Source organism: Cimex lectularius, unplaced genomic scaffold, assembly GCF_000648675.2.
Source record: "Cimex lectularius strain Harlan isolate CLEC.00 unplaced genomic scaffold, Clec_2.1 scaffold407, whole genome shotgun sequence".
Classification (NCBI taxonomy): Eukaryota; Metazoa; Arthropoda; class Insecta; order Hemiptera; family Cimicidae; genus Cimex; species Cimex lectularius.
Genome location: NW_019392985.1, coordinates 108477 through 132423, shown reverse-complemented (window position 1 = coordinate 132423; position 23947 = coordinate 108477). Strand labels below are relative to the sequence as shown.

The 23947-nt window shown below is 33.2% G+C and overlaps 2 protein-coding genes and 1 non-coding gene across 6 annotated transcripts; 1 reads left to right on the top strand and 2 right to left on the bottom strand.

Annotated features, from left to right (window-relative positions):
• Positions 1 to 636: 636 nt before the first annotated feature.
• Positions 637 to 10016, bottom strand: LOC106671008. 3 transcript variants are annotated; one of them, XM_014401740.2, is made up of 6 exons: positions 9916 to 10016; positions 4244 to 4537; positions 3877 to 4002; positions 3580 to 3821; positions 1305 to 1472; positions 637 to 1154 (listed from the first exon to the last, which is right to left on the bottom strand). In XM_014401740.2, exons 2-6 carry the CDS (start codon positions 4499 to 4501, stop codon positions 740 to 742), a joined length of 1209 nt encoding a protein of 402 aa, XP_014257226.1. In that variant the 5' UTR covers positions 4502 to 4537; positions 9916 to 10016; the 3' UTR covers positions 637 to 739. The 3 variants fall into 3 exon arrangements, with proteins under 3 accessions (XP_014257226.1, XP_014257228.1, XP_014257227.1); XM_014401742.2 differs by lacking the exon at positions 9916 to 10016 and adding an exon at positions 8569 to 8586; XM_014401741.2 differs by lacking the exon at positions 9916 to 10016 and adding an exon at positions 7781 to 7799.
• A 127-nt stretch (positions 10017 to 10143) lies between these two features.
• On the top strand, positions 10144 to 23436 carry LOC106671015. 2 transcript variants are annotated; one of them, XM_014401752.2, is made up of 6 exons: positions 10144 to 10241; positions 19621 to 20056; positions 21006 to 21134; positions 21200 to 21444; positions 22592 to 22762; positions 22817 to 23436. In XM_014401752.2, the coding sequence occupies exons 2-6, from the start codon at positions 19721 to 19723 to the stop codon at positions 23229 to 23231; spliced, it is 1296 nt and encodes a 431-aa protein (XP_014257238.2). In that variant the 5' UTR covers positions 10144 to 10241; positions 19621 to 19720; the 3' UTR covers positions 23232 to 23436. The 2 variants fall into 2 exon arrangements, with proteins under 2 accessions (XP_014257238.2, XP_014257237.2); XM_014401751.2 differs by lacking the exon at positions 10144 to 10241 and having other exon boundaries at positions 19293 to 20056.
• Trnay-aua lies at positions 18687 to 18759 on the bottom strand. Its single transcript has one exon. It is a non-coding gene; the product is annotated as a tRNA-Tyr (tRNA).
• Positions 23437 to 23947: the final 511 nt, after the last annotated feature.

Sequence of the window (23947 nt, the reverse complement as noted above, 5' to 3'; positions counted from 1 at the left end):
TCTCAAATTCAAAACCCCTTTGATTATGTTGCTTCTAACGTGCATAGAGCCTAGTTAAATTTTGCCACTCGAAATACTGGTTTTCAGGGAACCTATAATGAACCGTCACATAATTTACCAAATCGTAATGATCTCCTCAAATGGAACAGGTAACATCTAACCTGAAAAGTTGAAGATCACAAATACAATCGAAAATAAAAGAAATTTTTTATATATTGATTTTTAATAGTTTCTTAAAAAGTTCTGGACACATTGTTTGAATGGAGTTTGAACGGAACAAAAAAGTTATCTTATAAGCATTATGTAAGGTATTGGTTGAGATAAGAAAGCCAGTGTCACGAGGGGGATTCGAACCCACGACCTTTTTTCCGATCGAATTTTCCCTCTTTTTTGCCATTTTTAAAATGTCGTGTAATCTATTTGATTCTTTTTTTTTATCTCAACCAACACCTTACATAAAGATTAATTATTTGAAAGATGTTATTTGGTCAATCGGACCACTAAATCTAATGAAATTGTAAGCATTGTTGAATGTGGGAGTTTGATGAGGGGTGAGTAGAGAAGACGTGTGGAAAGTGAACAAACTTTGTCTGTTGAAGCAAGTCATATAAATATATTGTCCTCACAAAAAGATTATTTTCGAGGAGAATTCGCATTTTTGTATTTATTATTTTTCACTTAGGAAAGTAAAAATAGACCTTAATAAACGTTCAATTCAATTATTCCATTATTTTCAATATTACAATATGCCTGCGTTGCTAAAATGCATAAGGTCAGTTTTCATCATTTCTACATAAAACGGGTTGTTGAATATCGACATATTGTAGCCATTTTTTGCATCTGAGAAGTCCTCACCTACTTTACTAAAATCAAAGGCATTCGTTTCTGGCGCAATCATTATCGGCAAGTGGCTGCATGATATAAAAAGCGCATACGGTCTCAGTCTTTCCATCTCCGTTACGACATCGTTCAAGCTTGGTATCTGATTCGCAAGAATTTCGTATCTGGTAAGGTTTGATGCCAGCGATTCATGGTAAGCTTCCAGTATTTTCATATAATCCTTTCGTCGGATTTCTGGCCGTACCGAGGTGTACACTAAGTACGTCAAGTCGAATGCGAACGTGTTGTAGTGGGACATTTGGAAATCGACAAACCTGCAGAAAGAGATTTAACTTAAAATTTGATAATGTTTTCATGATTTTGTTGTTCATATTTTTGTATTGTTTTTATCTATTTTATTGCATGCAAAGTTGTTTTGTGTCATCAGTGTTTTAGAATTTTTTTTTCAAGCAAACGATACTCACTTCAGCCCGACTGGATTTTTCCTACTGTCGTATTTGAATAAAATGTTGTTCATCCAGCAATCGCCGTGATTGATAACGTTCAATCTCGATTCGTCAATTTCATTAAAACCCAGCATAGTTTCAACGATTTTGCCAATTGCTGTAGACAAACGTTTTGCCATTGATGACCTGAAGAAAGAGTACTCATTAGAAGTTTTGAACCAAAAATAAATTTATTTCCCGCATTTTCAGCTCTAGTATTGAGCATAACATAAAAAGCTCTGACGTACGAAAATATTGAAATTAAATTGTCATAATAATCACAGGAAAATTCGACCACTCTTCGATCATTTAGGGAAAATGCCTTAAAATTCATGAAGAATTGGTACCAGGATAAGGGTCTAATTATAAAATGAAAAATCTCAATCTAACTGCTCTAACCCTGCATATATAGGAATTAAAGCATTCCATAAAAGTTATATAACTAGGAATAGTGCTTCTTCTTAGAAAATGTTAACATCCTTCAAAGAACGATGAATGATATATGAGAAAATAAGAATACTTCGGACATTGGAAAGGAAACCTTTATAAAGTGCTACTTACAAATAATGTACATGACTAAAACAATCTTTCCTTATCAGAGCGAACACTAGATTTCGAGAAACCATTTATAATAAATATAGAAAGGAGTTGATTGCAAAAAGAAAGAAAAAGAAGTTAAACGTGGTGTTCTTGAATGAAGATGGGAAATAATGGTATGGCATGGATAAAGTGTCCTAATTTCGAACACCACATAGCCCCTGGAATCATTCAATCTGAATGAAAGCCATGAAATAAACAAAAAATATAAAAAATAGCTCTGAACTTTCTCCAAGTCTACCAAATCAACTCAAATCTTGCCTAGACTGCGTAACGTTAAAGTGAAGCCTTGAGTGAGTTACAGGCAGCAAAGCAGCCGTGCTAAAAAAAGAGCCTCGTAACAACTCATAGGCCCAAATCAATTTTGTACCATAAACTATAGCATCTTTAAAAAAAGAACTGGAATCTTGGATAACTAAACAACACAACGAATACTAAGAGGGAAAAATAAGCAAAAAGACTATTCCCAAAAACAAAATATGAGAGAATGACGAAATCCCACATTACAGAAAGGAATTAAAAACTCTAACTCGTATATTTACAGAACAAGTTTTATTAAAGCGCCACCTAAAATAATGCGACTGTCATCAAACAACGCCGATTATTTAAAAAGGGTAGAGAGAGGATAAAACATATCAATGCAACTGCCATAAAAAGTAGTGCCTGGAAAAACCGTTCTTGAGATAGATTCCACGCAGAACTTGATAACCTCCTGAGAAAAAACGCTACTTCAGAAAAGAAATAATAATCTTCCAAGAAATTTATTTGCAGAGATTGGCACAATAGACGAAATGTTATATGCTAGAGAGAGAAATCCCCATTAAACCAAATGAGCAAGGAAAAGAAATATAGTCATGTACGAAAATCAAGATCGATTAAGTAAAACGTTTAATGTCAATCATCTAACTTAACAAAAAATGTTTAGCTGGGAAAGATATGATGTATAGAAAAATATCATACCTAGGTATGGTAGATAAAAAAGTAAGGTACGACAGCTAGCCTTTATTTCCCTATATTCTTTTAGACCGATAGGACAGCATTCAACTAAACATATTTCCATTGACAAAATAGTCTAATGTTTTGCCAAAAACAAGCTTAAAGGAAGTGTTTTGTCCTTTTTCATGGTAAAGACCAACGATAAGTGTCATTACAAAATAATGTTAATATTTAATGAGTTTGCTTATGAAATCCTGGGCCTATCTAATCCATTTCAACCAACCAACTATTTTTTGGTCGTTATTATACCTCATTATGTTTGCCTGTAAAACACGTTTTGTCATTTCGCCACTTTCAATCGGGTGTGTGTTTTACTTTATTTATCATACTACACATTTAACTAGTTTGATTAATAATTTGGATAGCTTTATTCGATATAGCTTGCATATTATGACTGAAACAAATTAAAAGAGCTGGGTTATTCCTTCTTATTTTCCTAACCTCTAGACTACCAGTTTTTTTATTTAATTTGGACGTTATTGGCTGTGTGTGCTAAAAATGCTTTTAATAAAGTTGCATTATATGATTTTCTGATTACATTAACATACCGAGACTGGTTTAGTTTTCGATATGTCATTTAAAAATGGATTTTTACATTTAAAATCGTTTAACAATAATGACTATCTTTCTGTAAAATATCTGTATACAAAGCTAAACTTACCATTCCACACCCCAGTCGGTTGCTATTACTTCGGATATTGTTTCTAAAGGACCGACGAAGGCTAAATTAAGAGCTCGTTCATCGCTGTATAAAATGTGCGGACGCATCACATCTTGGGACGCGAGCCCCTTCATCAGAAGTGCTTTGGACACAGCGTGAAACTTTCCCAAGGACCTGACTGCCAGGAGGGTGTGATCCATGTCCATCATCTTTACTCTGTCGATCACGGAGTAGTTTTGCACCTACAAAAATTCCTTTCTAAAGAGCGCCTTCTAAATCAGAACTTTAGATATTTACGCTAAGATCCTCAAGAATTAGTAAGTCGTAGCACCGGTGCCCAATCATCTCGCACCACAGCTTTTCTTCTGTGTCATTATAATCTTCCATAATAGACTCCATTTGACATAACGTTTGAATATACATCTACACACATAAATTCAATCCAATTTGTATTCAATTATCTTCCACTCATTAGAAATGATGAATGGTGGAGTGAGTGCGGTGTTCAATCCTTTCGAAAAAATAGTTCCTACTCACAGTAAAAAATCTTACTGCGAGTAGGAACTATCTTTTTAAAAGGATTGAACACCGCACTCACTCCACCTTTCATAATTTCTATTAATTTGTTAGTCAAAGCAGTAATGGATTATAATCTTCCACTTACGTTTATTTCTGTCTTGAAAATACCATATTCCTCGATAAATTTTCGTTGCGTTCCAATATTCGGCATTTGCTTATAGATGACAGATTTAGTGGTTTTTTTGCCCGATCCTAGGACAACTTCGAGCTTAGCCCGGACTATATCACTGCAATAGTTGTTGCCTTTCTTCACGGCCGGTTCGCACTTCTTCGCCATGACACGAGCAACACTTTTCTCCTTCTCGTGCTTCTTCACAATCGTCTCGATCCACTCTAACTCCATTCTTCTCCGATAACACAGTCGAACTGGACGCTAACGCTGCACATTTAAAATGAAGAGATTTATGTGAATATATAACTTTCTTATCTTATCTTAAGTGTTGGGTAGTTGTGATAATTGTATTACAAAAAACAACGTTGAATTACATTTCTGCCTTTATTTAAATCATTTTGTTTATATATATATATATATATATATATATAGATANCTATATAAAATAAGATCATTGTTATCACTGTATACCTTAAGCGGCCTATAGACGGTCAATATTATTGTACAATATAGATTGCACAATAATTTGACGCTTGCCCCTTAACGTTCAATAATATTGTACAAAATTTTGTTTGTGCAATGAACTTGAATAGTTTGAAGGCGATATTGAAGTTTGGGCAATATTTTGTTACTACTTGTTTTACTACACAAAATGACTGATATTGCGCAATAATGCCAACAGGGGGTGCAATATGTTCCAGGTTGTACAATATATTTTCAACTTTTCGTCAATCATGCAGTATTGCACAAATTTTTAATATCGTCTACACACGATCAATTAAATTGCAAAACCCAAAATATTATGCAATAATATTGATCGTCTATGGGCCGCTTAAAGGAGTATAAAGTATCAGGATTAAGGTGAATTGAAAAGAAAGTTTAACAGTTGTCAGTAGAGAATTGTACTCATGGACCGGTGGTCTCGTCTATTCTACTAAGTTACAGATAAATATTCATTGTGATGGAATGCATAAATTTTATTATCATTAATAAGTAGTGGTTTTTATTTGTCATCCATGCAACTCATCAGAAACCGACCAGATGAAGAGCACAAATTTTTCTTTTAATTTCACGAAGAAACTTAGTTTTTTTAAACTTCCTTTATTTCTGACATTTTCTCTACAGTTGTAAAATTAGGGTGCTATCCAATCAGATCAAAATAACATACATCTACACAATGTTTCAAGAATTGTGTATTAAAATCACCAACAACTAAGTATTTACTTGCTCAATTTTTACAATAATTTAGGAGCTTTTTAAGGGAAAATAATATTTAATTCAATTCAAACTAGGCTTAACAACGATCTTGAATTTTTTTTACTCAATTCTAATTATATATGTCACCGAGAATAAGAAAATAAGGATAGAATATAAAGACGAAATTTAAGCCACGATTAGAATTGGCTTTACGTACCATAACCTAATACCATTTTAATTGGGAGATTTCATCATGGGCTCGGTTAGTGATGAAATAATAGTTTGGTAATTTGTAATTATTTTGGCCCGTTTATCCTAGCTGTTCTCTTTTTTTCAGATTTGGGTTTGTGTGTAATCCTGTCTAATATAACAAAAATAAATAATAGTGCTCCGTTATTCTGTCAACAGATGTACTAGCAGAGTGAGGCCTCGACAAGGCACAGACGGCGAGAAGCTGAAATTCGTCTGATAGGCCAAAACAGCAATGATAGCCAAAAATAATCTAAAACGACCACACTACTTTTATAATGATTAGATATGTTATCGTACGAACAAATGGATATAATTTTCTTCCGTTTTGTCACCACATCTCAAGTCAAATTGTACTAGTTTTCTTGATTCATTAATCATGATTGTTCACAGCTTTGAAATCTTGCCTGTTTGAGCTATAGTTTTAAAATTATTCTAAAAAGAATGATAATACTGTTCTGGAATTAAACATATTCCTAGGCCTAAATAAAATGAGAGTTGAACAATTGCCCTGGACTATTGTGGATTGTAATATTAATACAATTCGAAAGGTTTCTAGGTTAAAATGGGGAGTTGGTGTCCGAGTAGATCGAAGCCACGATAGCTCAAGTGGTAAAGCAGTAACGTATTTAGCCGACGGTCGTAGGTTCGAATCCCGCTCGGTACTTACTTTTTCATTTCAACCAAAACCTTCCAAAAAAATATTAATTAATAAAAAAAAATTATTTGGTCAATAGGCCACAAAATGGTATTAAAATAATATTCTACTTAAATATAAATATATTATGAAATCAAAATGTAAAATTTAGCTTTTTATTAACGTTTGTATTTAAAATATTGTGTGTAGATCAAGTTTTTTTTAATTCAATGTCTGATAATTTTGGTAAGAAAATATATTTTTTTTACAAAAATCCCGATTTTATTGTAGGTCTTGTCATATAACCTAATTTGTGTTTCTATTGGAAAATTTATTTATGATTGTGGACAATCTCAAAAGGAGAAGTACGAACGTGAAAACATTGATTTTAATGAAACACCTTTTAGTGGTACTAGGTTGAAAAACACTGGACACACGTTCATAGCGTGCGTGTTAATGTGTCGCCTCGAGCAACACCCAAAAGTAGACTAACAAATTTTGTTAACAAGAGGCATAGTTGAAATGCCAAATACAGTTTTTTTAAACAATATTTTTTTTGTTTCAAAATTTTTTCATTTGGAAATCATGAAAATTGCGATAACTTTGAACCAACTGAAACTATTGAAAACATTTAAAGCATTTAGAATCTTAGAACTACATTTAATGAGTCATAACTTGTTTCAGTAAATAAATTATAACCGGAGATGTAAAAAAAAAAAATGTTTAAAGTTTACTGTGGCTTTGTATGTCAGACGCCTTCCGGTATTTCGCCATCTCCAATGTGTCAATAGCTTTTTGGCATTTCGCCATCTTCAGTGTGTCCGATTAAGCCACACTGAACATGACGAAATGCTAAAAGGCGATTCACAAACCAACCCACCGAGTAAAATACAAAAAATAAATAAATAAAAATAAAATAAAATACAAAAAATACAAACGAGGAAAATCGGTAAGGATCAAATAAAAGGTTCACACCCGCACCCCCTTCTCGAACAAGGGGAACACTCACGAATAGAATAAAGCTGAATTCTGAGCAAAGTAGACTAAAATATTTTTCAAACATGGAAAAATATTAGAAATTTAAAGAGTGCTTAATGTAAATTTGAATTATTTTTTAAATACAAAAAAATATATTTTGGTTATTGTAACTTTTTATGTATTTAAAATTATTTATCAACCCTGTATATAATTTTGCTACCCTCAGAATAAATTCACACATATATATAATAATCTTCTAATGCATGCACGACGAAGTCAGACAACTATATTAAAGTATTTTACAAGAAAAGGTTTTCAATTTACTTAGACGTTTTATATATATTTTTGTAATCTGCTTTTAGGTCTCATTGGGAGGAATGAGCTAATATTTTAGACAGTTCTGTATTATCAAAAAAAATTAAGCAAAATCTGAAACCCCACGTCAGTACCTTCACTGGTAATTCGATTTCCGTCGTCTCAGAAGTTGTGTCTCAGAAGTTTCTTCAGTCGAAAGTTCCTTGAAGAAGTATTAGTTAGTTGTATTTTCATGTAAAATTCAAATGAAAAGAATCAGTAAAAGTTTTCTCACACGGTTTACGAAATCAAGCAATGACGTGCATAAAATATATACATATCTTTCTGCTTGTCTAAATAATTTAATATTTCATCCAGTCCAAAAACAGGTAATTTTTTATTTCCATAAAACTCAAGCCGGCATAAAACGAATTTGATTTCTTCCTTCCCCAAAGAGTCGGTCAACATTATACAAAGTTTTAGAAAAACATTTTCTTTATCGTGCCAACGTTTCAATCTTTCTTGAGATCATCTTCAGGGCCTCGATCATATGAAGAGACAAAAAACCCAGTTGATCAATGATGTAAAGGTGAGCCAAACATAATGTTGAATAACAGCTGGTCGATCACCTTTTTCTCATTGATCAAAGGGGTTTTTCGTCTCTTAATCATAATGACTTTCTACAATAGGATAAAAATGTGTAGAGATTAATGACCGTTAATCGATAGTTATTCAGATATCGTGAGATGCGGTCGGGTGTGATGTAGGTTTCAGAAAAACATTTTCTTTGTCGTGCCAACGTTTCGATCTTTTATTGAGATCATCTTCAGAGCCTGGGATTTACAAACAATGTTTACATTTAACAATTACATTTAGGAAGCGGAAAAATGAATTTATACAATGCAAAATATATTTTATATTCAAACAAAGTATTTCTACTCACTCAAAGTGTTTGTCTTTTGTGTAATTGTGCCATCCTAGCGTGTCGTGTTGAGAGTGCCAGTGAGATTGTGCTGTTTTATGTTTATATATGTTTGNAAAAACCAAACATATATAAACATAAAACAGCACAATCTCACTGGCACTCTCAACACGACACGCTAGGATGGCACAATTACACAAAAGACAAACACTTTGAGTGAGTAGAAATACTTTGTTTGAATATAAAATATATTTTGCATTGTATAAATTCACTTTTCCGCATCCTAAATGTAATTGTTAAATGTAAACATTGTTTGTAAATCCCAGGCTCTGAAGATGATCTCAATAAAAGATCGAAACGTTGGCACGACAAAGAAAATGTTTTTCTGAAACCTACATCACACCCGACCGCATCTCACGATATCTGAATAACTAATAGGATAAAAGAAGAATTTGGATCAAGCCCTGAGGAAGGTGAAATAAAACACCGAAAGCTTGGCGTTGTTTCAACACCAGAACATTCATTGGACCACATCCCCGATCCTAAGTCCTACATCCCGTCCCTTCATCATAATGACTTTCTACAATAATTTAAAATAATGTGCTGATATGTATTATTAATATATAACTTGCCATCTTTATATTATTATGATTTGATGGTTAATAGGATAGGATGGTAAGTGACGTGCATAATCTCGCAAGCAAGTGAACTTCATTTAAATGGTGCAAAACAAGGTAAGCAATGCAATTACTGTATGAGGAATTTACTAAATTAATTATTAATTTGGTATATTGAAAAATAACCGCATTGGGTGTCACATTGAAATGAAAGTATTTTTCGTAAACAAATTTATTTCCATTAATATGACATATTTTAGAAACAATGATTGTGAACTATAATCATTCACAGTGGCAAAAGATATAGGACATAGAAAACACGCATGCTAAATATAGCCAGTTTATTCAATGCGATAACCGTCGACTGGCACTCACCAAGTATTGTACAATTCAGATACAATATGCGAGTTCGATCTTCATTTAAACCAGAAATCTCTAGGTTTAATTGTCAAATCGGAGTGCCCAAGAAAAGAATAAAATGGCAAGATTCAATCCCCAATTTATGCAATTCGAATGGTCAATGGAACACTACCTATATATTATACCAATAAATTAAATTTAAAAAATTAAAAAAAAACAGATTTAACACTCGTCGTTTCATTAGCAATTTTGAATTGTATTCATACATCGAGATGTTTTTGCCCACCCATCGTTCCTTTTCCTGTTCACCTTCACATTTTTTGAAACGATGCCAATTGTCGAGTTTTTTTATTTTATCTATTAAATAAAAAAAGACATCAATGAAACTTACGTTCGACCCGCGTCAGGCAAAGCTACACTAGCAAATGACAGGATGCCGGAATGAGTAAATACGTCCCCTGCTGTGCTCAAGGCTTTATTGAATATCTTAATAACTACTCGCAGCCTATTCTGGCATTGAGCGTTACGCAACAATAATCAAGTCATGTATTATATAATTTATGGAAAAATGCAGTTTCCTAGAAGTCAAAACCAATCAATTGAATTTTCAAACGATCTAGCCAGTAAGAAAACGCATTTATGCAATGTTGTTCTCACTGAAAGGATCTTTGTACATTGAAAGAAAACAAATATTTCTATTGATGATAGAAAGCTTCTGTAAGTATATTATTATAATGTTATATTATTACAAATATTGTTTTTTCTCAGAAGAGAAAGCTACGAATATAGGATCACTGATTTTAATCAATAAAATACTTCCTTTATGGTAATAAATCAAAAAATATTAATCACCTGCCTAGTATTTTTCCCTGTAGGAGACGCGAAAATATGTATTTTAAATAATTAATGAAATTTTTGTAAATACGTTTTTCCTCTTTAGTCACGCATATATTTCACGGTTACTAAATAATATCTTATTTATTTATTTACCCAGGAGAACAAAATAATATGCTGGATTTTACGAATTTAGATTTTAAATTGTACATAAAAGTGAGAAAACCCTAAAACAAAAAATTATTATTGCAAATATGTAAAACAAACTTAAAAATAAAAATAAGCCTTAGTAAAATATCTTATCACTTTTTTCGGCGTTAAAATTTTAAATTAATAATGATAAAAATAACCCAGTACACTAATCCATAAGTAAACGTCCTTTTTCCATTGAATTTTATTTTAAATACATTTTGAGCCACACCGTGGCTGCTCCTCAGTTCAATAGAAAACATCCCAAGTATCTATTTCAACCACCGGTGTTTGCACAAGGCCTTAGTTTAAATATAAAATGTGCTATTATTAATTGTTAATTCGAAACCCTGATGAGGACTTTAAATGCAGAAGAAAGCTCGATGGAGAATTGTGTTTTCTCCTAGAGGCTCCATCCAGTCAACTATAATATTTTATACCAACAACGTTTTGGTTTTATGTCATTATAGGTCAGAAATATAAGGATGAAATCATTAAAAAGTCTTCAAACCTATTTTATAATTCCGGTATTAATTTATTTTCTGAGACTGAATCTATATCATTAGGAATGGTTCATGCAGGATATTAACCCTCGCAAAATGTCCTGTCGATCGCAGGAGTCGTTTTAAAGTTGGTATTGTGCTTTCTGAGCAAATTCGGACGTATCTGGAAAGCGAAAAATCTAAAAACAAAAAACAGTAAAAATATTTATTTACCCTAAATTGTGTTTTCAGTTTTTATGGCAAAAATGAATATCAACATCGTTTCTTGCTAAACAAAATTTTACCCTACTTTAAACGAAATAAACTGAGGGCAAGGAAATTTCTATATAAAATTTCTATTGAACTACAACACGCACATGTTGCAACGGAACGACGTAGCAAAGCGGGTAAAAATATTTTGCAACAAAAATGTTTTAGCACAGTTTTTTCATTACATTTTCGGCTTTTGGTCTTTGATTTTTTGTCGAAAAAAATCAGATATTTAGTGATATTTTGGCCACGTCTACAACCACCAAAAACTTTACAGGAGTTTGAACCGATATGTTCTACATGCAACATCCAAAACACTTCTTTTGCAAATCAATTATAGAATTGGAGAAACAAACTTATACGTTTGAGGGATTTGTATTTATCTGATGCTTATTTGTCTCATTTATATCACACATGAAATTTAAATATTGTTGACCTAGCCATAAAATAAAAATCTTTTACTTTCCAATGCTTTTAATAATTCCGTCCGAGTTGTCTTCATCAAGTTTAAGAACTAATTTGCACAATTTTTTATTAAAAATTTTATCTAAAAAATTAAAAAACAATACGGGTGAGTAAACGCGGAGCAGTCAGAGGAAACAGTTTTCTATAAGAGTCGTGTAATGTAGTGGTTCTTCTTGTTGGCCGGAATAATCGGGGAGTGCCCGTTTTAACCAAAATTGTGGCGAAAATTTCATGTTACATTTCACGGTAATTTATATAGAATAATATATATAGCCTACTCCCCTTTTTCCGAGATCTAAACATACATAAGTATTTCCTAAGTAGAGAGCTTAATTGTAAGCGGCATAATATTGTTAAATAAAGTAGCTTGATAGATATTAGCGAGATTCATTTAGCCCCCCCCCCGGAACCATTCTTCCAGGATCCTGGGGTAAGGATATGAAACTGTAAATTAAAAAAAATTAATTAAACCTTTTGTAATTTAATTGCTCTTTTGTATTTTAGTTGGGCGCGATTATGTAGTTTCGTTATTTCAAGGGGTTTTAAGTCCCAGAATAAAGTCTATTGTTTCTTTTCACTTTTCCCAACAGCAGAAAATCGAAAATACCACATTAGTAAAGTAGGTCAATAAATTTCTTTTTGAAAAAAAAAAGTTCTCGTTTCAAGCACCCTTTAACGTCCTTTAAAATCCATTTTTATAGCAAAAATCTGGACAATATTGTTATCATTTTATTATTCTCTCAGATTTCCAGTTTTCAGATTCGATTTGCCGAGTGCAATTTGTTTTCCAGACGGTGTCTGCTCTTCGAATTAAAATTGATAATCCTAATTTTATCCCAATTCTAGATTATTAGAAGCCAAATTCACTAATTTCGCGGTCCGCTTGAACAATTAATACATTACAATTAATTAAGGTTTTTTAGTTGAGATAAAAAAGTCAATGGCACGAGCGGGATTCGAACCCACGATCTTCGGCTATATACGCCCCTGCTCTACCACTTGAGCTATCGTGACCTCGATCCACTCGGACACTAACTTCCCATCTCAACCTCATCTTTTGAATTTTACGTCCTTTTTGCCATTTTTCAAATGTCATGTAATCGGATTGGATTCTCGGCGACAAATGAAATGNACTTAGGAAATACTTATGTATGTTTAGATCTCGGAAAAAGGGGAGTAGGCTATATATATTATTCTATATAAATTACCGTGAAATGTAACATGAAATTTTCGCCTCAATTTTGGTTAAAACAGGCACTCCCCGATTATTCCGGCCAACAAGAAGAACCATCACATTACACGACTCTTATAGAAAACTGTTTCCTCTGACTGCTCCGCGTTTACTCACCCGTATTGTTTTTTCATTTTTTAGATAAAATTTTTAATAAAAAATTGTGCAAATTAGTTCTTAAGCTTGATGAAGACAACTCGGACGGAATTCAAATATTTTTTATTTATTTATATGAATTGTACAAGGCTAGTGTCACCATCCGTCAATCCGATATGTTGCAATCATTGAATTTATGGCATATTTAATAATTAATTTTTTAATTATTTTTAATGGAGGAAAGATAAGGTTGAGATGAATTGTAGATTATTGGTTGTTTCACTGGTAACGAGCGTTGACTGTATCTATTATTATGCTTTAGCACAAATCACATATTCTATTATTATTGTATTTTTATGGTATTCTTGTAATGAAAAGGGCTGATTTATAAATTTAAAGATGAGGTATTGTTGAGTGCATTGAGCGTAAGTGTGTTAAGGAAATTCTTTTTTTGGTTATTTGAAGTTGATATAATTATTCAGAAATCGTGAGATGCGGTCTGGTGTGATGTAGGTTTCAGAAAACCATTTTATTTATCGTGCCAACGTTTCGATCTTTATTGAGGTCATCTTCAGGGCATGGGATTTACAAACATTGTTTACATTTAACAAATACATTTAGGATGTAGAAAAGTGAATTTATACAATGCAAAATATATTTTTTATATTCAATCAAAGTATTTCTACTCACTCAAAGTGTTCGTCTTCTGTGTAATTGTGCCATTCTTGCGTGTCGTGTTAAGAGTGCCAGTAAGATTTTGCTGTTTCATGTTTATATACGTTGGATTTTGAAGGGGTGGGGAAGGAAGTCGGTATAGAAAAGACATTTTTGTATAAGCCGTCGGCTTTTTTGAGGTGAAAAGATACCTGGACAAGAGAGTAAAGCAACACATCTATGATTGCAAAAAACCCAAGGAAAATCCTACAGCACTCGCTACCCACCATTTAGAACACCAACACAATTTTGCCTTCAAAAATCAAAAAGTATTACATACGGAACAAAACAAACATAAACGTAATTTCTTAGAAATGGTTTATATCAACACAGATAAATACAGCATCAATTACAGAACAGATACATGTAAACTCGGTCGCAGCTACGCCAATATCATTAATCAAATTCAATAAAGATAACATACATATTTCGTCACATCACATTCCACACATCAAATATTTTTCACATAGTCTAATTGTCCAACAATTTAGCTTTCCTTTTCCTATTTATCCCTTTCTATATAATCCTGAAAGGATAATCTGGCCGAATCATTACCAACACATTGTTTCCCTTCGTCGGCTTTTTCACCTCCAAGAAGCCGACGCCATACACAAAAATGTCATTTCTATACCGACTTCCTTCCCCACCCTTTCAAAATCCAACGTATATAAACATAAAACAGCATAATCTCAATGGCACTCTCAACACGACACGCAAGAATGTCACAATTACACAGAAGCCTGATGTGAGGGAAAGGAAAAGGAAAGCTAAATTGTTGGACAATTAGACTATGTGAAAAATATTTGATGTGTGGAATGTGATGTGATGAAATATGTATGTTATCTTTATTGAATTTGATTAATGATATTGGCGTAGCTGCGACCGAGTTTACATGTATCTGTTCTGTAATTGATGCTGTATTTATCTGTGTTGATATAAACCATTTCTAAGAAATTACGTTTATGTTTGTTTCGTTCCGTATGTAATACTTTTGGATTTTTGAAGGCAAAATTGTGTTGGTGTTCTAAATGGTGGGTAGCGAGTGCTGTAGGATTTTGCTTGGGTTTTTTGCAATCATAGATGTGTTGCTTTACTCTCTTGTCCAGGTATCTTTTCACCTCAAAAAAGCCGACGGCTTATACAAAAATGTCTTTTCTATACCGACTTCCTTCCCCACCCCTTCAAAATCCAACGTATATAAACATGAAACAGCAAAATCTTACTGGCACTCTTAACACGACACGCAAGAATGGCACAATTACACAGAAGACGAACACTTTGAGTGAGTAGAAATACTTTGATTGAATATAACAAATATATTTTGCATTGTATAAATTCACTTTTCCACATCCTAAATGTATTTGTTAAATGTAAACAATGTTTGTAAATCCCAGGCCCTGAAGATGATCTCAATAAAGATCGAAACGTTGGCACGATAGAAAATGTTTTTCTGAAACCTACATCACACCAGACCGCATCTCACGATTTCTGAACAATTATCGATTAACGGTCACTAATCACTACACAGTTGATATTATTTGTAATTTTCGTTTTTGCAGATGATTAATTTTGGTAAATATCCGTTGTTGATGTATAACATTCCACTGCGTACCTAATTAGAGATTTAAACAAAAATTTTACGCTACTAGGAAGGTTTAATTAAGGAAGCATTGGCTCAACTAATTTGGAGAAAGAATTTCTTATTTTCAACATTAGAAATATCGACCATGTTTTTACTCATATACTCTCTGGAAGATATGGTCTTGAAAAAGAAATCAAATTCAGTTGTTACTGCCAAGTCTTCGGCTTATTTTAAGGTCATCATCAGGGCAAAAAATCTTCAATATTTTATTGTTAGATTGATTAAGGGATTCTTTCTGTGTGGTTCACATGACAGATTTGAATCTGAAGTTAGGCCCAAATAAGTTGTTTCGTTTACCACGTTCAGGAAGGCGTTGTAAGTCACATGTCAACGGATTTGAATCCCTTGAGTTTATGACAAGCACGGACATGAATGACATAAACAATGTCTGGCTGGCCAAGATGTCTGCCCTGATCCCATCTAGTCTGGATTTATCAATAACTTTTGTTCATAAGACGTATTCAAGAATGATTGAGCTTTTGGTATAGCTGACATATGATCAATATTCACCTACAAAAGTGCGGCGTCATCTTCTTATAAAAATATCCAATTTTGAAAAGAATCACCGAACTAATCAGCAGTTTTTGCTGTCTCGTGTCTATTAGTCGAATAGTTATGAAAAATGTTAATGGTGTTTTAATTGATATGAGCCTTTTTGAAGCATTCAACCAACTTACAATAGTATCAAATGCCCCACAATAATCCACAAAGAAACAAAACCTACGATAAAGCAGTTTTGTTTTAGTTAGTTATTTAGTTAGCAACAGAGTCCACAGTACAGTTTCCGTTCCTTTTCATTTTTGAAAAATTGTAAAAAAAAATCAACGTTTTTAGACCACTGATATTTAATTAGTTAATCCTTATAAAACTTTAACAATAGTTGCCTTGACCTCGTTCTGAACTCAAACTGGCAAGTGGCAAATATTGATCAACTGATGATCGCAAGGTCGAAACGAACCTGGTAAATTGCGAGTTAAAGCGTACCCCTTAGATGACTAATGAACAAACATGTGACATGAATCCGTGTTCACTTTGTAGGAGGCACTAATCTGTATAAACGTTTGTTACTAACAGTGGGAACTAGGAGGAAAACAGAAACTTGCAAGAGTTTTCTGTAAATGGCCAAAATTCCCTGCAGGAATTTATGATTTAAAATGCAATTTTTGAATTCCGCGTATTGATTCTATAGTAATATGTAAGCAAACCATATTTATACGGTAAGCACCCTGTGAGCTTAATCTAAATATTTAAACCGGTAAACAACAATCTTTTTTAAAAATTATTTTTGTTCACCTATCATTGCTTCATTTCTAAAATCCTGAAACGAATATTAAACAAATATAATTTAATTATTTAAAATGTTTATTTTCTCAGCTTCTAGGTGCAATTTAATATTCAGGCAAGTGCATAACATTCGGTAACACCAAAAAAGTTTCAGTAAAATCTGTGATCTTCCCTTTGCTGGTACGAGTTTCCACATGTCCGAGCGAAGTTCTTTTGTAGAAGTGAAGATTGATACTTTGTAACATGGGTAATTGACCGATGTGATAATTTCACTCCGAAAGGGAAAAATGCTGTTGAGAATGTATTAAATGGGACGACAGCAAACTGCCACCGTTGCGTAGTAAGGGTTCTTCAAAGAAAAAGTAAAAAAAATAAAATGGGTACTAGGAAGTCTGGGTTACCCAAGCACTGTAGCTTTCTGGATTATTGTAATTTTCTAGTTCCATAGTTCAATGCAATGGACTCGATCCTTCTCCTTAGGGGTACTAGGTCTTTTATCACATCTATGTGTTTAGTCGTCCCTTCCTATATCAGTAGATTAATTAAGGTTTGTAGTAGAGATAAAAAGTCAGTGTCACGAACGGAATTCGAACCCACGACCTTCGGCTTGATACGCCGCTACTCTACCACTTGAGCTATCGTGACTTCGATCCTCTAGGGCACTAACTTCCCATCTCAATACCACCTTTTTTTTAATGTGTGGTGGTTAGTGACCACACATTGACGATATAATGACGATAATTATTCAGAAATCGTGAGATGCGGTCTGGTGTGAACGTTTTTTGAATTTTACCTCCGTTTTGCCATTTTTCAAATGTCGTGTAATCTATTTGATTCTCTCCGTGGCCATTTCATTTGTCGCCGAGAATCAAATAGATTACACGAAATTTGAAAAATGGCAAAAAGGAGGGAAAATTCATAAAAAGATGGGGTGAGATGGGAAGTTAGTGTCCGAGTGGATCGAAGTCACGATAGCTCAAGTGGTAGAGTAGCTGCGTATCAAGCCGAAGGTCGTGGATTCGAATCCCTCTCGTGACAATGACTTTTATCTCAACTAAAAACCTTAATTAATTGTTAATATTAATTGGTCAAGTGGATCACGAAAAATAGTGAATTTAATGGACTATATTCCCGGCTGTTGTGGGGGTTATAGCACCTGTAGAATTTTTAGAATTGGAGAATTCTATATTCGTTTTTAGTTATCCCAAGAGTAAGTTCAGGGCCTATAATGGTCTTGCGGATCCTCGCCTGACGGGAGCGTTTGAATTTTCGTTGCACAAAGTTCTCATGCGTCCCTGGTACCCAAGATATTATCCGGTTTTTGTGTTTCCCCAGGTTTTGGAGATTTCAGACCCATTCACTGTATTAATTTTTAAGAACAGGTGTTTGATTTTATTAATTATTTCCGTGTGCCCGAATTGTTTAGTTCGCACAAGTTTAAATAATTTTGGAGATTAAATGAGGTTTTCCTCGTTTCTCCGTGTATAAATGTTTCAAATGGAGGTAGATTTAGAAGTGTTTCTAGTGCAATTGAAATGGTTATTTTCATTGCATTGTGATGCATAGGTTTGCATGCCTTTGTATACTGCCTAATGTTTGGGTTGCTTGGTTTTGCTGGTGCTTTGTTCCACCAGATTAGAAAGCAATAGAGTAACTAGGGTCTTATTGTAATGGGCCATATTCTGTTTTAGTCCACAAGATTTGCCGAAAGTTCTTCTTGTCGAGATTCGTGACATTTTACTTTTTGTTATGATGTGCTGGAAGTGAGGGTTCTAGGTTAATTTATATCAAAGATTATCCCTCTTTTTTGAACTACAGAATTTCATTATAAAAGTATAGGCCTTGTATTCTATGTAATAGTAGTAATAATACTAAGTAATAAGGAAGGCACTATTAAGAAAACAATTAAAAAAGTTCTTTTTATATAAGGGCTTGGTTGAGATAAAAAAAGTCAGTGTCACGAGCGGGATTCGAACCCACGACCTTCCGCTATATACGCCGCTGCTCTACCACTTGAGCTATCGTGACATCGATTTCTCTCGGACACCAACACTACATCTAAACCTACAACCATTCGAATTTTCCCTGTTTTTGCCATTTTCAAATGTCGTGTAATCAGGATTCGATTCGACAGCTCAAGTTGTAGAGCAGCGGAGAATTTAGACGAAGGTCGTGGGTTCGAATCCCGCTCATGTCACTGACTTTTTATCTCAACCAAGCCCTTACCTAAAATGAATAATTAATTGAAAGAACTAACTTGGTCAACTGACCACTAAAACGTAAATTGATTTAAAACAGAGCAAAAAAAATTGTTGAAAACGCCCAAACCATTAAATATATTTGGTTTCCTACTTAATTTTTCTACTCCAAAATACCATTATCTTGTTTATAAACTAAAAAAATTGGTTGTGTAGTCCAAATTTTTTACCTTTAGTTTTTTTCTTTTATATTAAAATTCTTTTTTTGCAAAATATTAAAAAGTAGAAAATTTAAATGGGTTTTAAAGTACCTTTAATGAATAATTTCTGTTTTGCAAACCTGAACTGATGAAATTCATTTTTATCAATAACACCTAAACGTTCTCGAAAGGTGCTTGCTCTTTTAATCCGTTTTGCCGTTTTGGGTCAACATGGCTGTTATCTTAGAGGAAAAACAAAATCGGATAAGGAGTCGTCGAGTTGAAGCGGTTTTGCTTTCAACCCACATCGTCCAAATGTGTAATGCATGTCATTTTTAAAATTTCTATTACGTATATATTTTATTAATAAATCCGCTGTGGGAGTTTCACCGGGAATTTTTAAGCCTATCGTTGATTTTTTTTCTCGCTTTTTTAAAATGGAAATATTTTTAAAGAACTTTCAACATAATCTTGAATGCATTTTTTCCTAGGGCCATCCGCTAATTCGTAAATAAAATTGTATCAATATTCAATAAAAGCTGGAAAAAAAAACCCAACGTAATCACAATAAAAGGGACGTAATTTTGGAAAATGTCGGAAAACGAATTTTCGGATCACAGCGTCAGCTCGGCTAGCAGCGTGGAAAGGTCGCACGACCACCATGCAGAGTATAAAATCAACTTGATCATGTGCATGGACATAATCGGCGACGTCCATTTCGCCTTGGACGAGCCGGTGCACATGGTGAGCTACATGTACGACACTTTCAAGAACGAAGGTGAAAACTACACAGGAACTATAACACGTGCCAAGGCGAATTTCAAACGCGAAAAGGACGATGTGGAAGAAGTAAAAAGTTACATAATTAAAGAGGACAGAATGACTGGTCCACGCCAAGGAGAAGGATTCTTTAAAATTGAAACATATGTGAGTGAAAAATCACTTAAATTTTAAACTAACTCAAAAAATAACGGAGTTGAAAATATATTATTATATCAATATCACAATTTAGTTTAAATTGTAAAATAAATTTTAAGAATTCGGTCCTTGAAAAACGCATTTCATCCTCTAAAATTGCATGTATACTCTAATAAATTACTTTCTAATTTTCTGCTTTTTTTCATTAACATTTTTTTAGAAAGTATAAATCCAATCATTTTTTCACACATACTTTCTTTCATATTTTACCTATTTATCGCCATTAAATAAAAAGTAAAAAAAGTCTAAAAACAATAGTAAGTGGATATATGTAAATTCTAAGTCATTGAATTATTTTCTCATTAAACTTAAGTAATAAATTTATTATGTCATGGCCTTTAGTTTTAAATAAAAATGCCAAATCATAATAGCCAAAAAAAAGTTTCTCAATGACCTTACAAAAATTAAGTGTCAACTTTATCTTCACATTCATGTGACATTAGTATTATAACTGCAATGATGCTGATAATTCTTTTCTGAAAAATTAATTCATAATTTTTTTACATAAGTAAATTATAAAATTACATTTACATACATAATTATGTAACATACAAACGGGAAACACTAAACTCGGATTGTTTGAATTGGTTTAATATTCCATTTATGGAAAAAGTGGTACATAAAAACTGGAAGAAATGCAAAAATTTAGAAATGATTTATTATGAACACCATCAATATAAAGAAAGCAATAACATTGATTCTTTGGTTAAATATATTCATCATTTTTATTAAAAATTTATTTATATTTATTTAAATTGGTTGTATAATCAGCATGAATTTCGTACTGTTATAACTATTTTCCAAGCTGTGTAAAAACCCATGTTCGTTGCAATACTTCATTACAATGAATAGTAATTTAATGTCAAATTGATAGATAAGCTAAACTATTTCAATGCAGATGTACGAGTCAATTTTACCGAAAATGGATCTTCTAATATACGATGCTCAATTGCCTTCTAATGAAAAGCTCTGGTGCGAATACATCGGAAGCCGGAAGTACCACACAATCATACTCAGCGATCTGTGCGTAAGTAGAAATTGGTGAACTTTGGGTGTTACCATATACCACTAATTGTGTTATTCTCGTTGCAGGCCCAAGGGTTCACTCTTCCGAACAGACGAGAAGGCCTGAACGACAGGCAGGCAGTTCTCACGGTGAGAAATTTGGCCAAATTTCACGCCATGTCCAAAGTGCTGATAAAAAAGGGTACTATCACTAAAAATGATTTTGGTCCGCGTTACACCTGCTTGAAGGAGGCTCCAGAAGTGACACGACAGCTTTACCAAGGAGGACTGAAGCAACTCGTAAGGTCGATGAGACAATGGCCCGAAGAATGGTAACATAAAGCCGGTGTTATTATGTTTTTATTTTTACAATGATAAATAGAAATATAAAATTAAAAATTTAAAAAAATAAATTAGTATGTCTCGTCACTTCAAATAACACTACAACTTTGCCTTATTACACTCTCTCTCTCTCTCTCTCTCTCTCTCTCTCTCTCTCTCTATCTATCTATCTCTATCTCTCTATATATCTCTATCTCTCTATCTATCTACCTTTATGTATACTTTTTATGTATATATGTATGTATGTGTATATATGTACAAAAAGACTCTATCAAATTATACAGTCTACCCATTTAACTTTAGCAAAAAATGTGTGGTGATTAGTGACCGTTAATCGATATTTATTTAGAAATCGTGAATGCGGTCTGGTGTGATGTAGGTTCCAGAAAAACATTTTCTTTATCGTGCCAACGTTTCGATCTTTATTGAGATCATCTTCAGGGCCTGGGATTTACNTTGAGCCCTGAAGATGATCTCAATAAAGATCGAAACGTTGGCACGATAAAGAAAATGTTTTTCTGGAACCTACATCACACCAGACCGAATCTCACGATTTCTAAATAAATTAGCAAAAAATGTTCTTATACAAATCCCACGTTAATTTTAGCTATAAGAATCGCATTGTGGTAACAGATTTAACATACATTTCTCATATAGCTGGGGATTGACACTGGCTTTGTTATTTTAAATGAGAATCCCGTGTTTTTAATGAAGAATTCGAATTTATAGCTTATTTTATGCCACTTTTACTGAAGGGAAAATTTTGACAAGTTCGACCTTTTCTAGTTAGGCACGACGTCCACAAAAAAGCATAACCCCATTCTCGCGTGTTCCGTTGGGCATCATCAAAACCCCGTATTAAAAAAAGAATTCATCAATCAATGAACTACACAATAATCTACTAGTACGACAATTATTACTTCCAACCTTATCCTTTAGGACTATTGAAGCGAAAGTAGCTCCCGAGACTCATTGAGAGAAGATTGAGTAGGTTTCAGTGTTGATAGAGGACAACTTCTCCTACAAGCGACTTCAAATGGCAAATTCAGCATATATTTACTAAATACAATATTAGCAGTTGTAAATATCAAATAAATTGAATAAAAAAGTTTTAAAAAACTTTTATATACTGTTTAGGAAAGAGGTGACAGATAGGGTGGCACTTCAGATAGACGTTATTTTAGAAAAGCTACGTGCCATACACGAAGAGCCGTATGACGACAGTTTTGAAGTGCTGAACCACGGCGACCTTTGGTCTTGCAACATGATGTTCAAAAACGACGATGATGGCCAGCCCGAAGAGATAAGGTATTATCGTGTTGTTAAAGAATAACGCCAAATTATTTCACAATTGATTTTTAGATTTGTAGACTACCAAGTCTGCCACGTCCACTCGTTAGCCTGGGACTTAATCCATTTGTTGTACAGCAGCTTCAACTCGAATCTGCGTCAGTCGATCTTCGACAAGCTTATAACCTTGTACCATAGCAGCTTGGACGAATACATGAAGGTTTTCAACTGTAAAAGTCCTGTACCTTCGCTGGCGGGAATCCTGCGCGAAATGGATCGCTTCGCGTATTATAGCTTCGTCGTAACAGCCATTAACTTTCCTCTCGCGACTACCCACAAAACCAAGGCTTTCAACTTAGAAAGGCTTATCAAACCGAAGAAAAACCGCCGCAAGTCACCTTTTTCTCGTGGCATTTATTCCATGAACAAAGTCATCGATACAGTAGGGGAACAACTGAAAACTATGGTCACCAAAGGAATCATCTGATCTACTTTTATTTATTATTAGAATGTAATTTCAATATTTAAAATAAGCAATCGTGTCGTTTAATCAATTAACAATTGTACTTATTTATGTATTTTTTTATTCCACAAAGATCTTTGCTCATGTTTAGTATTAATGTTATATCAATGTTTAATTGTAAGACAGTGTTGTGTTTTTTATACTCTATGTATTTATTCATATTTATTTGTTTAACAAAAATGAATGCATTTTAAAAATGCATCATTATATTTATTCTTTGTTAACAATATTTTTTATGAAAAACATGTAACAAAATATTAAACACAATTCCATTTTATGAAAAATATTAACATCAACAAATTGTTTTAAAATTTAAGAAAATGTTGTACACTGTATTAAACCGTTTTATTAATCGTTTTATTTATGGATTATTTGTATAAATATAATTTTTTTTATCACATTTAATTAAAATTATTAGCTTTTTAAAGCGGGTATCTTGTATTTGCAAAAACATCTGGCTAAGGGAATTTTTATGAAATGACAAATTAAATGCCTCTGGACTGGACAAAAAGCAGACCAAGGATGATTTGTCAGCCTACTGGAAACGAAGTTAAAATATAAACGGTTCCATACATTTTGCAAGATCTAACTGGGAGTAAAGAAACTATATTTACGGCCAATTCTAACGAAGGTTGATTGAAAAACAATTTTCTTTATAAAACGTAATTAGCTGTCAAATT

What these genes read in the sequence shown, in the direction of transcription:
- LOC106671008 (XM_014401740.2), bottom strand. Translation starts at nt 4,501, where the DNA reads ATGGAGTTAGAGTGGATCGAGACGATTGTGAAGAAGCACGAGAAGGAG. An exon ending in TAATTCTTGAGGATCTTAGC is followed by an intron (nt 3,822 to 3,876) that starts GTAAATATCTAA and finishes GAATTTTTGTAG; the next exon opens with GTGCAAAACTACTCCGTGAT. An exon ending in ACCGACTGGGGTGTGGAATG is followed by an intron (nt 1,473 to 3,579) that starts GTAAGTTTAGCT and finishes CTCTTTCTTCAG; the next exon opens with GTCATCAATGGCAAAACGTT.
- LOC106671015 (XM_014401752.2), top strand. Translation starts at nt 19,721, where the DNA reads ATGTCGGAAAACGAATTTTCGGATCACAGCGTCAGCTCGGCTAGCAGC. An exon ending in TCTTTAAAATTGAAACATAT is followed by an intron (nt 20,057 to 21,005) that starts GTGAGTGAAAAA and finishes ATTTCAATGCAG; the next exon opens with ATGTACGAGTCAATTTTACC. An exon ending in TCATACTCAGCGATCTGTGC is followed by an intron (nt 21,135 to 21,199) that starts GTAAGTAGAAAT and finishes TTCTCGTTGCAG; the next exon opens with GCCCAAGGGTTCACTCTTCC.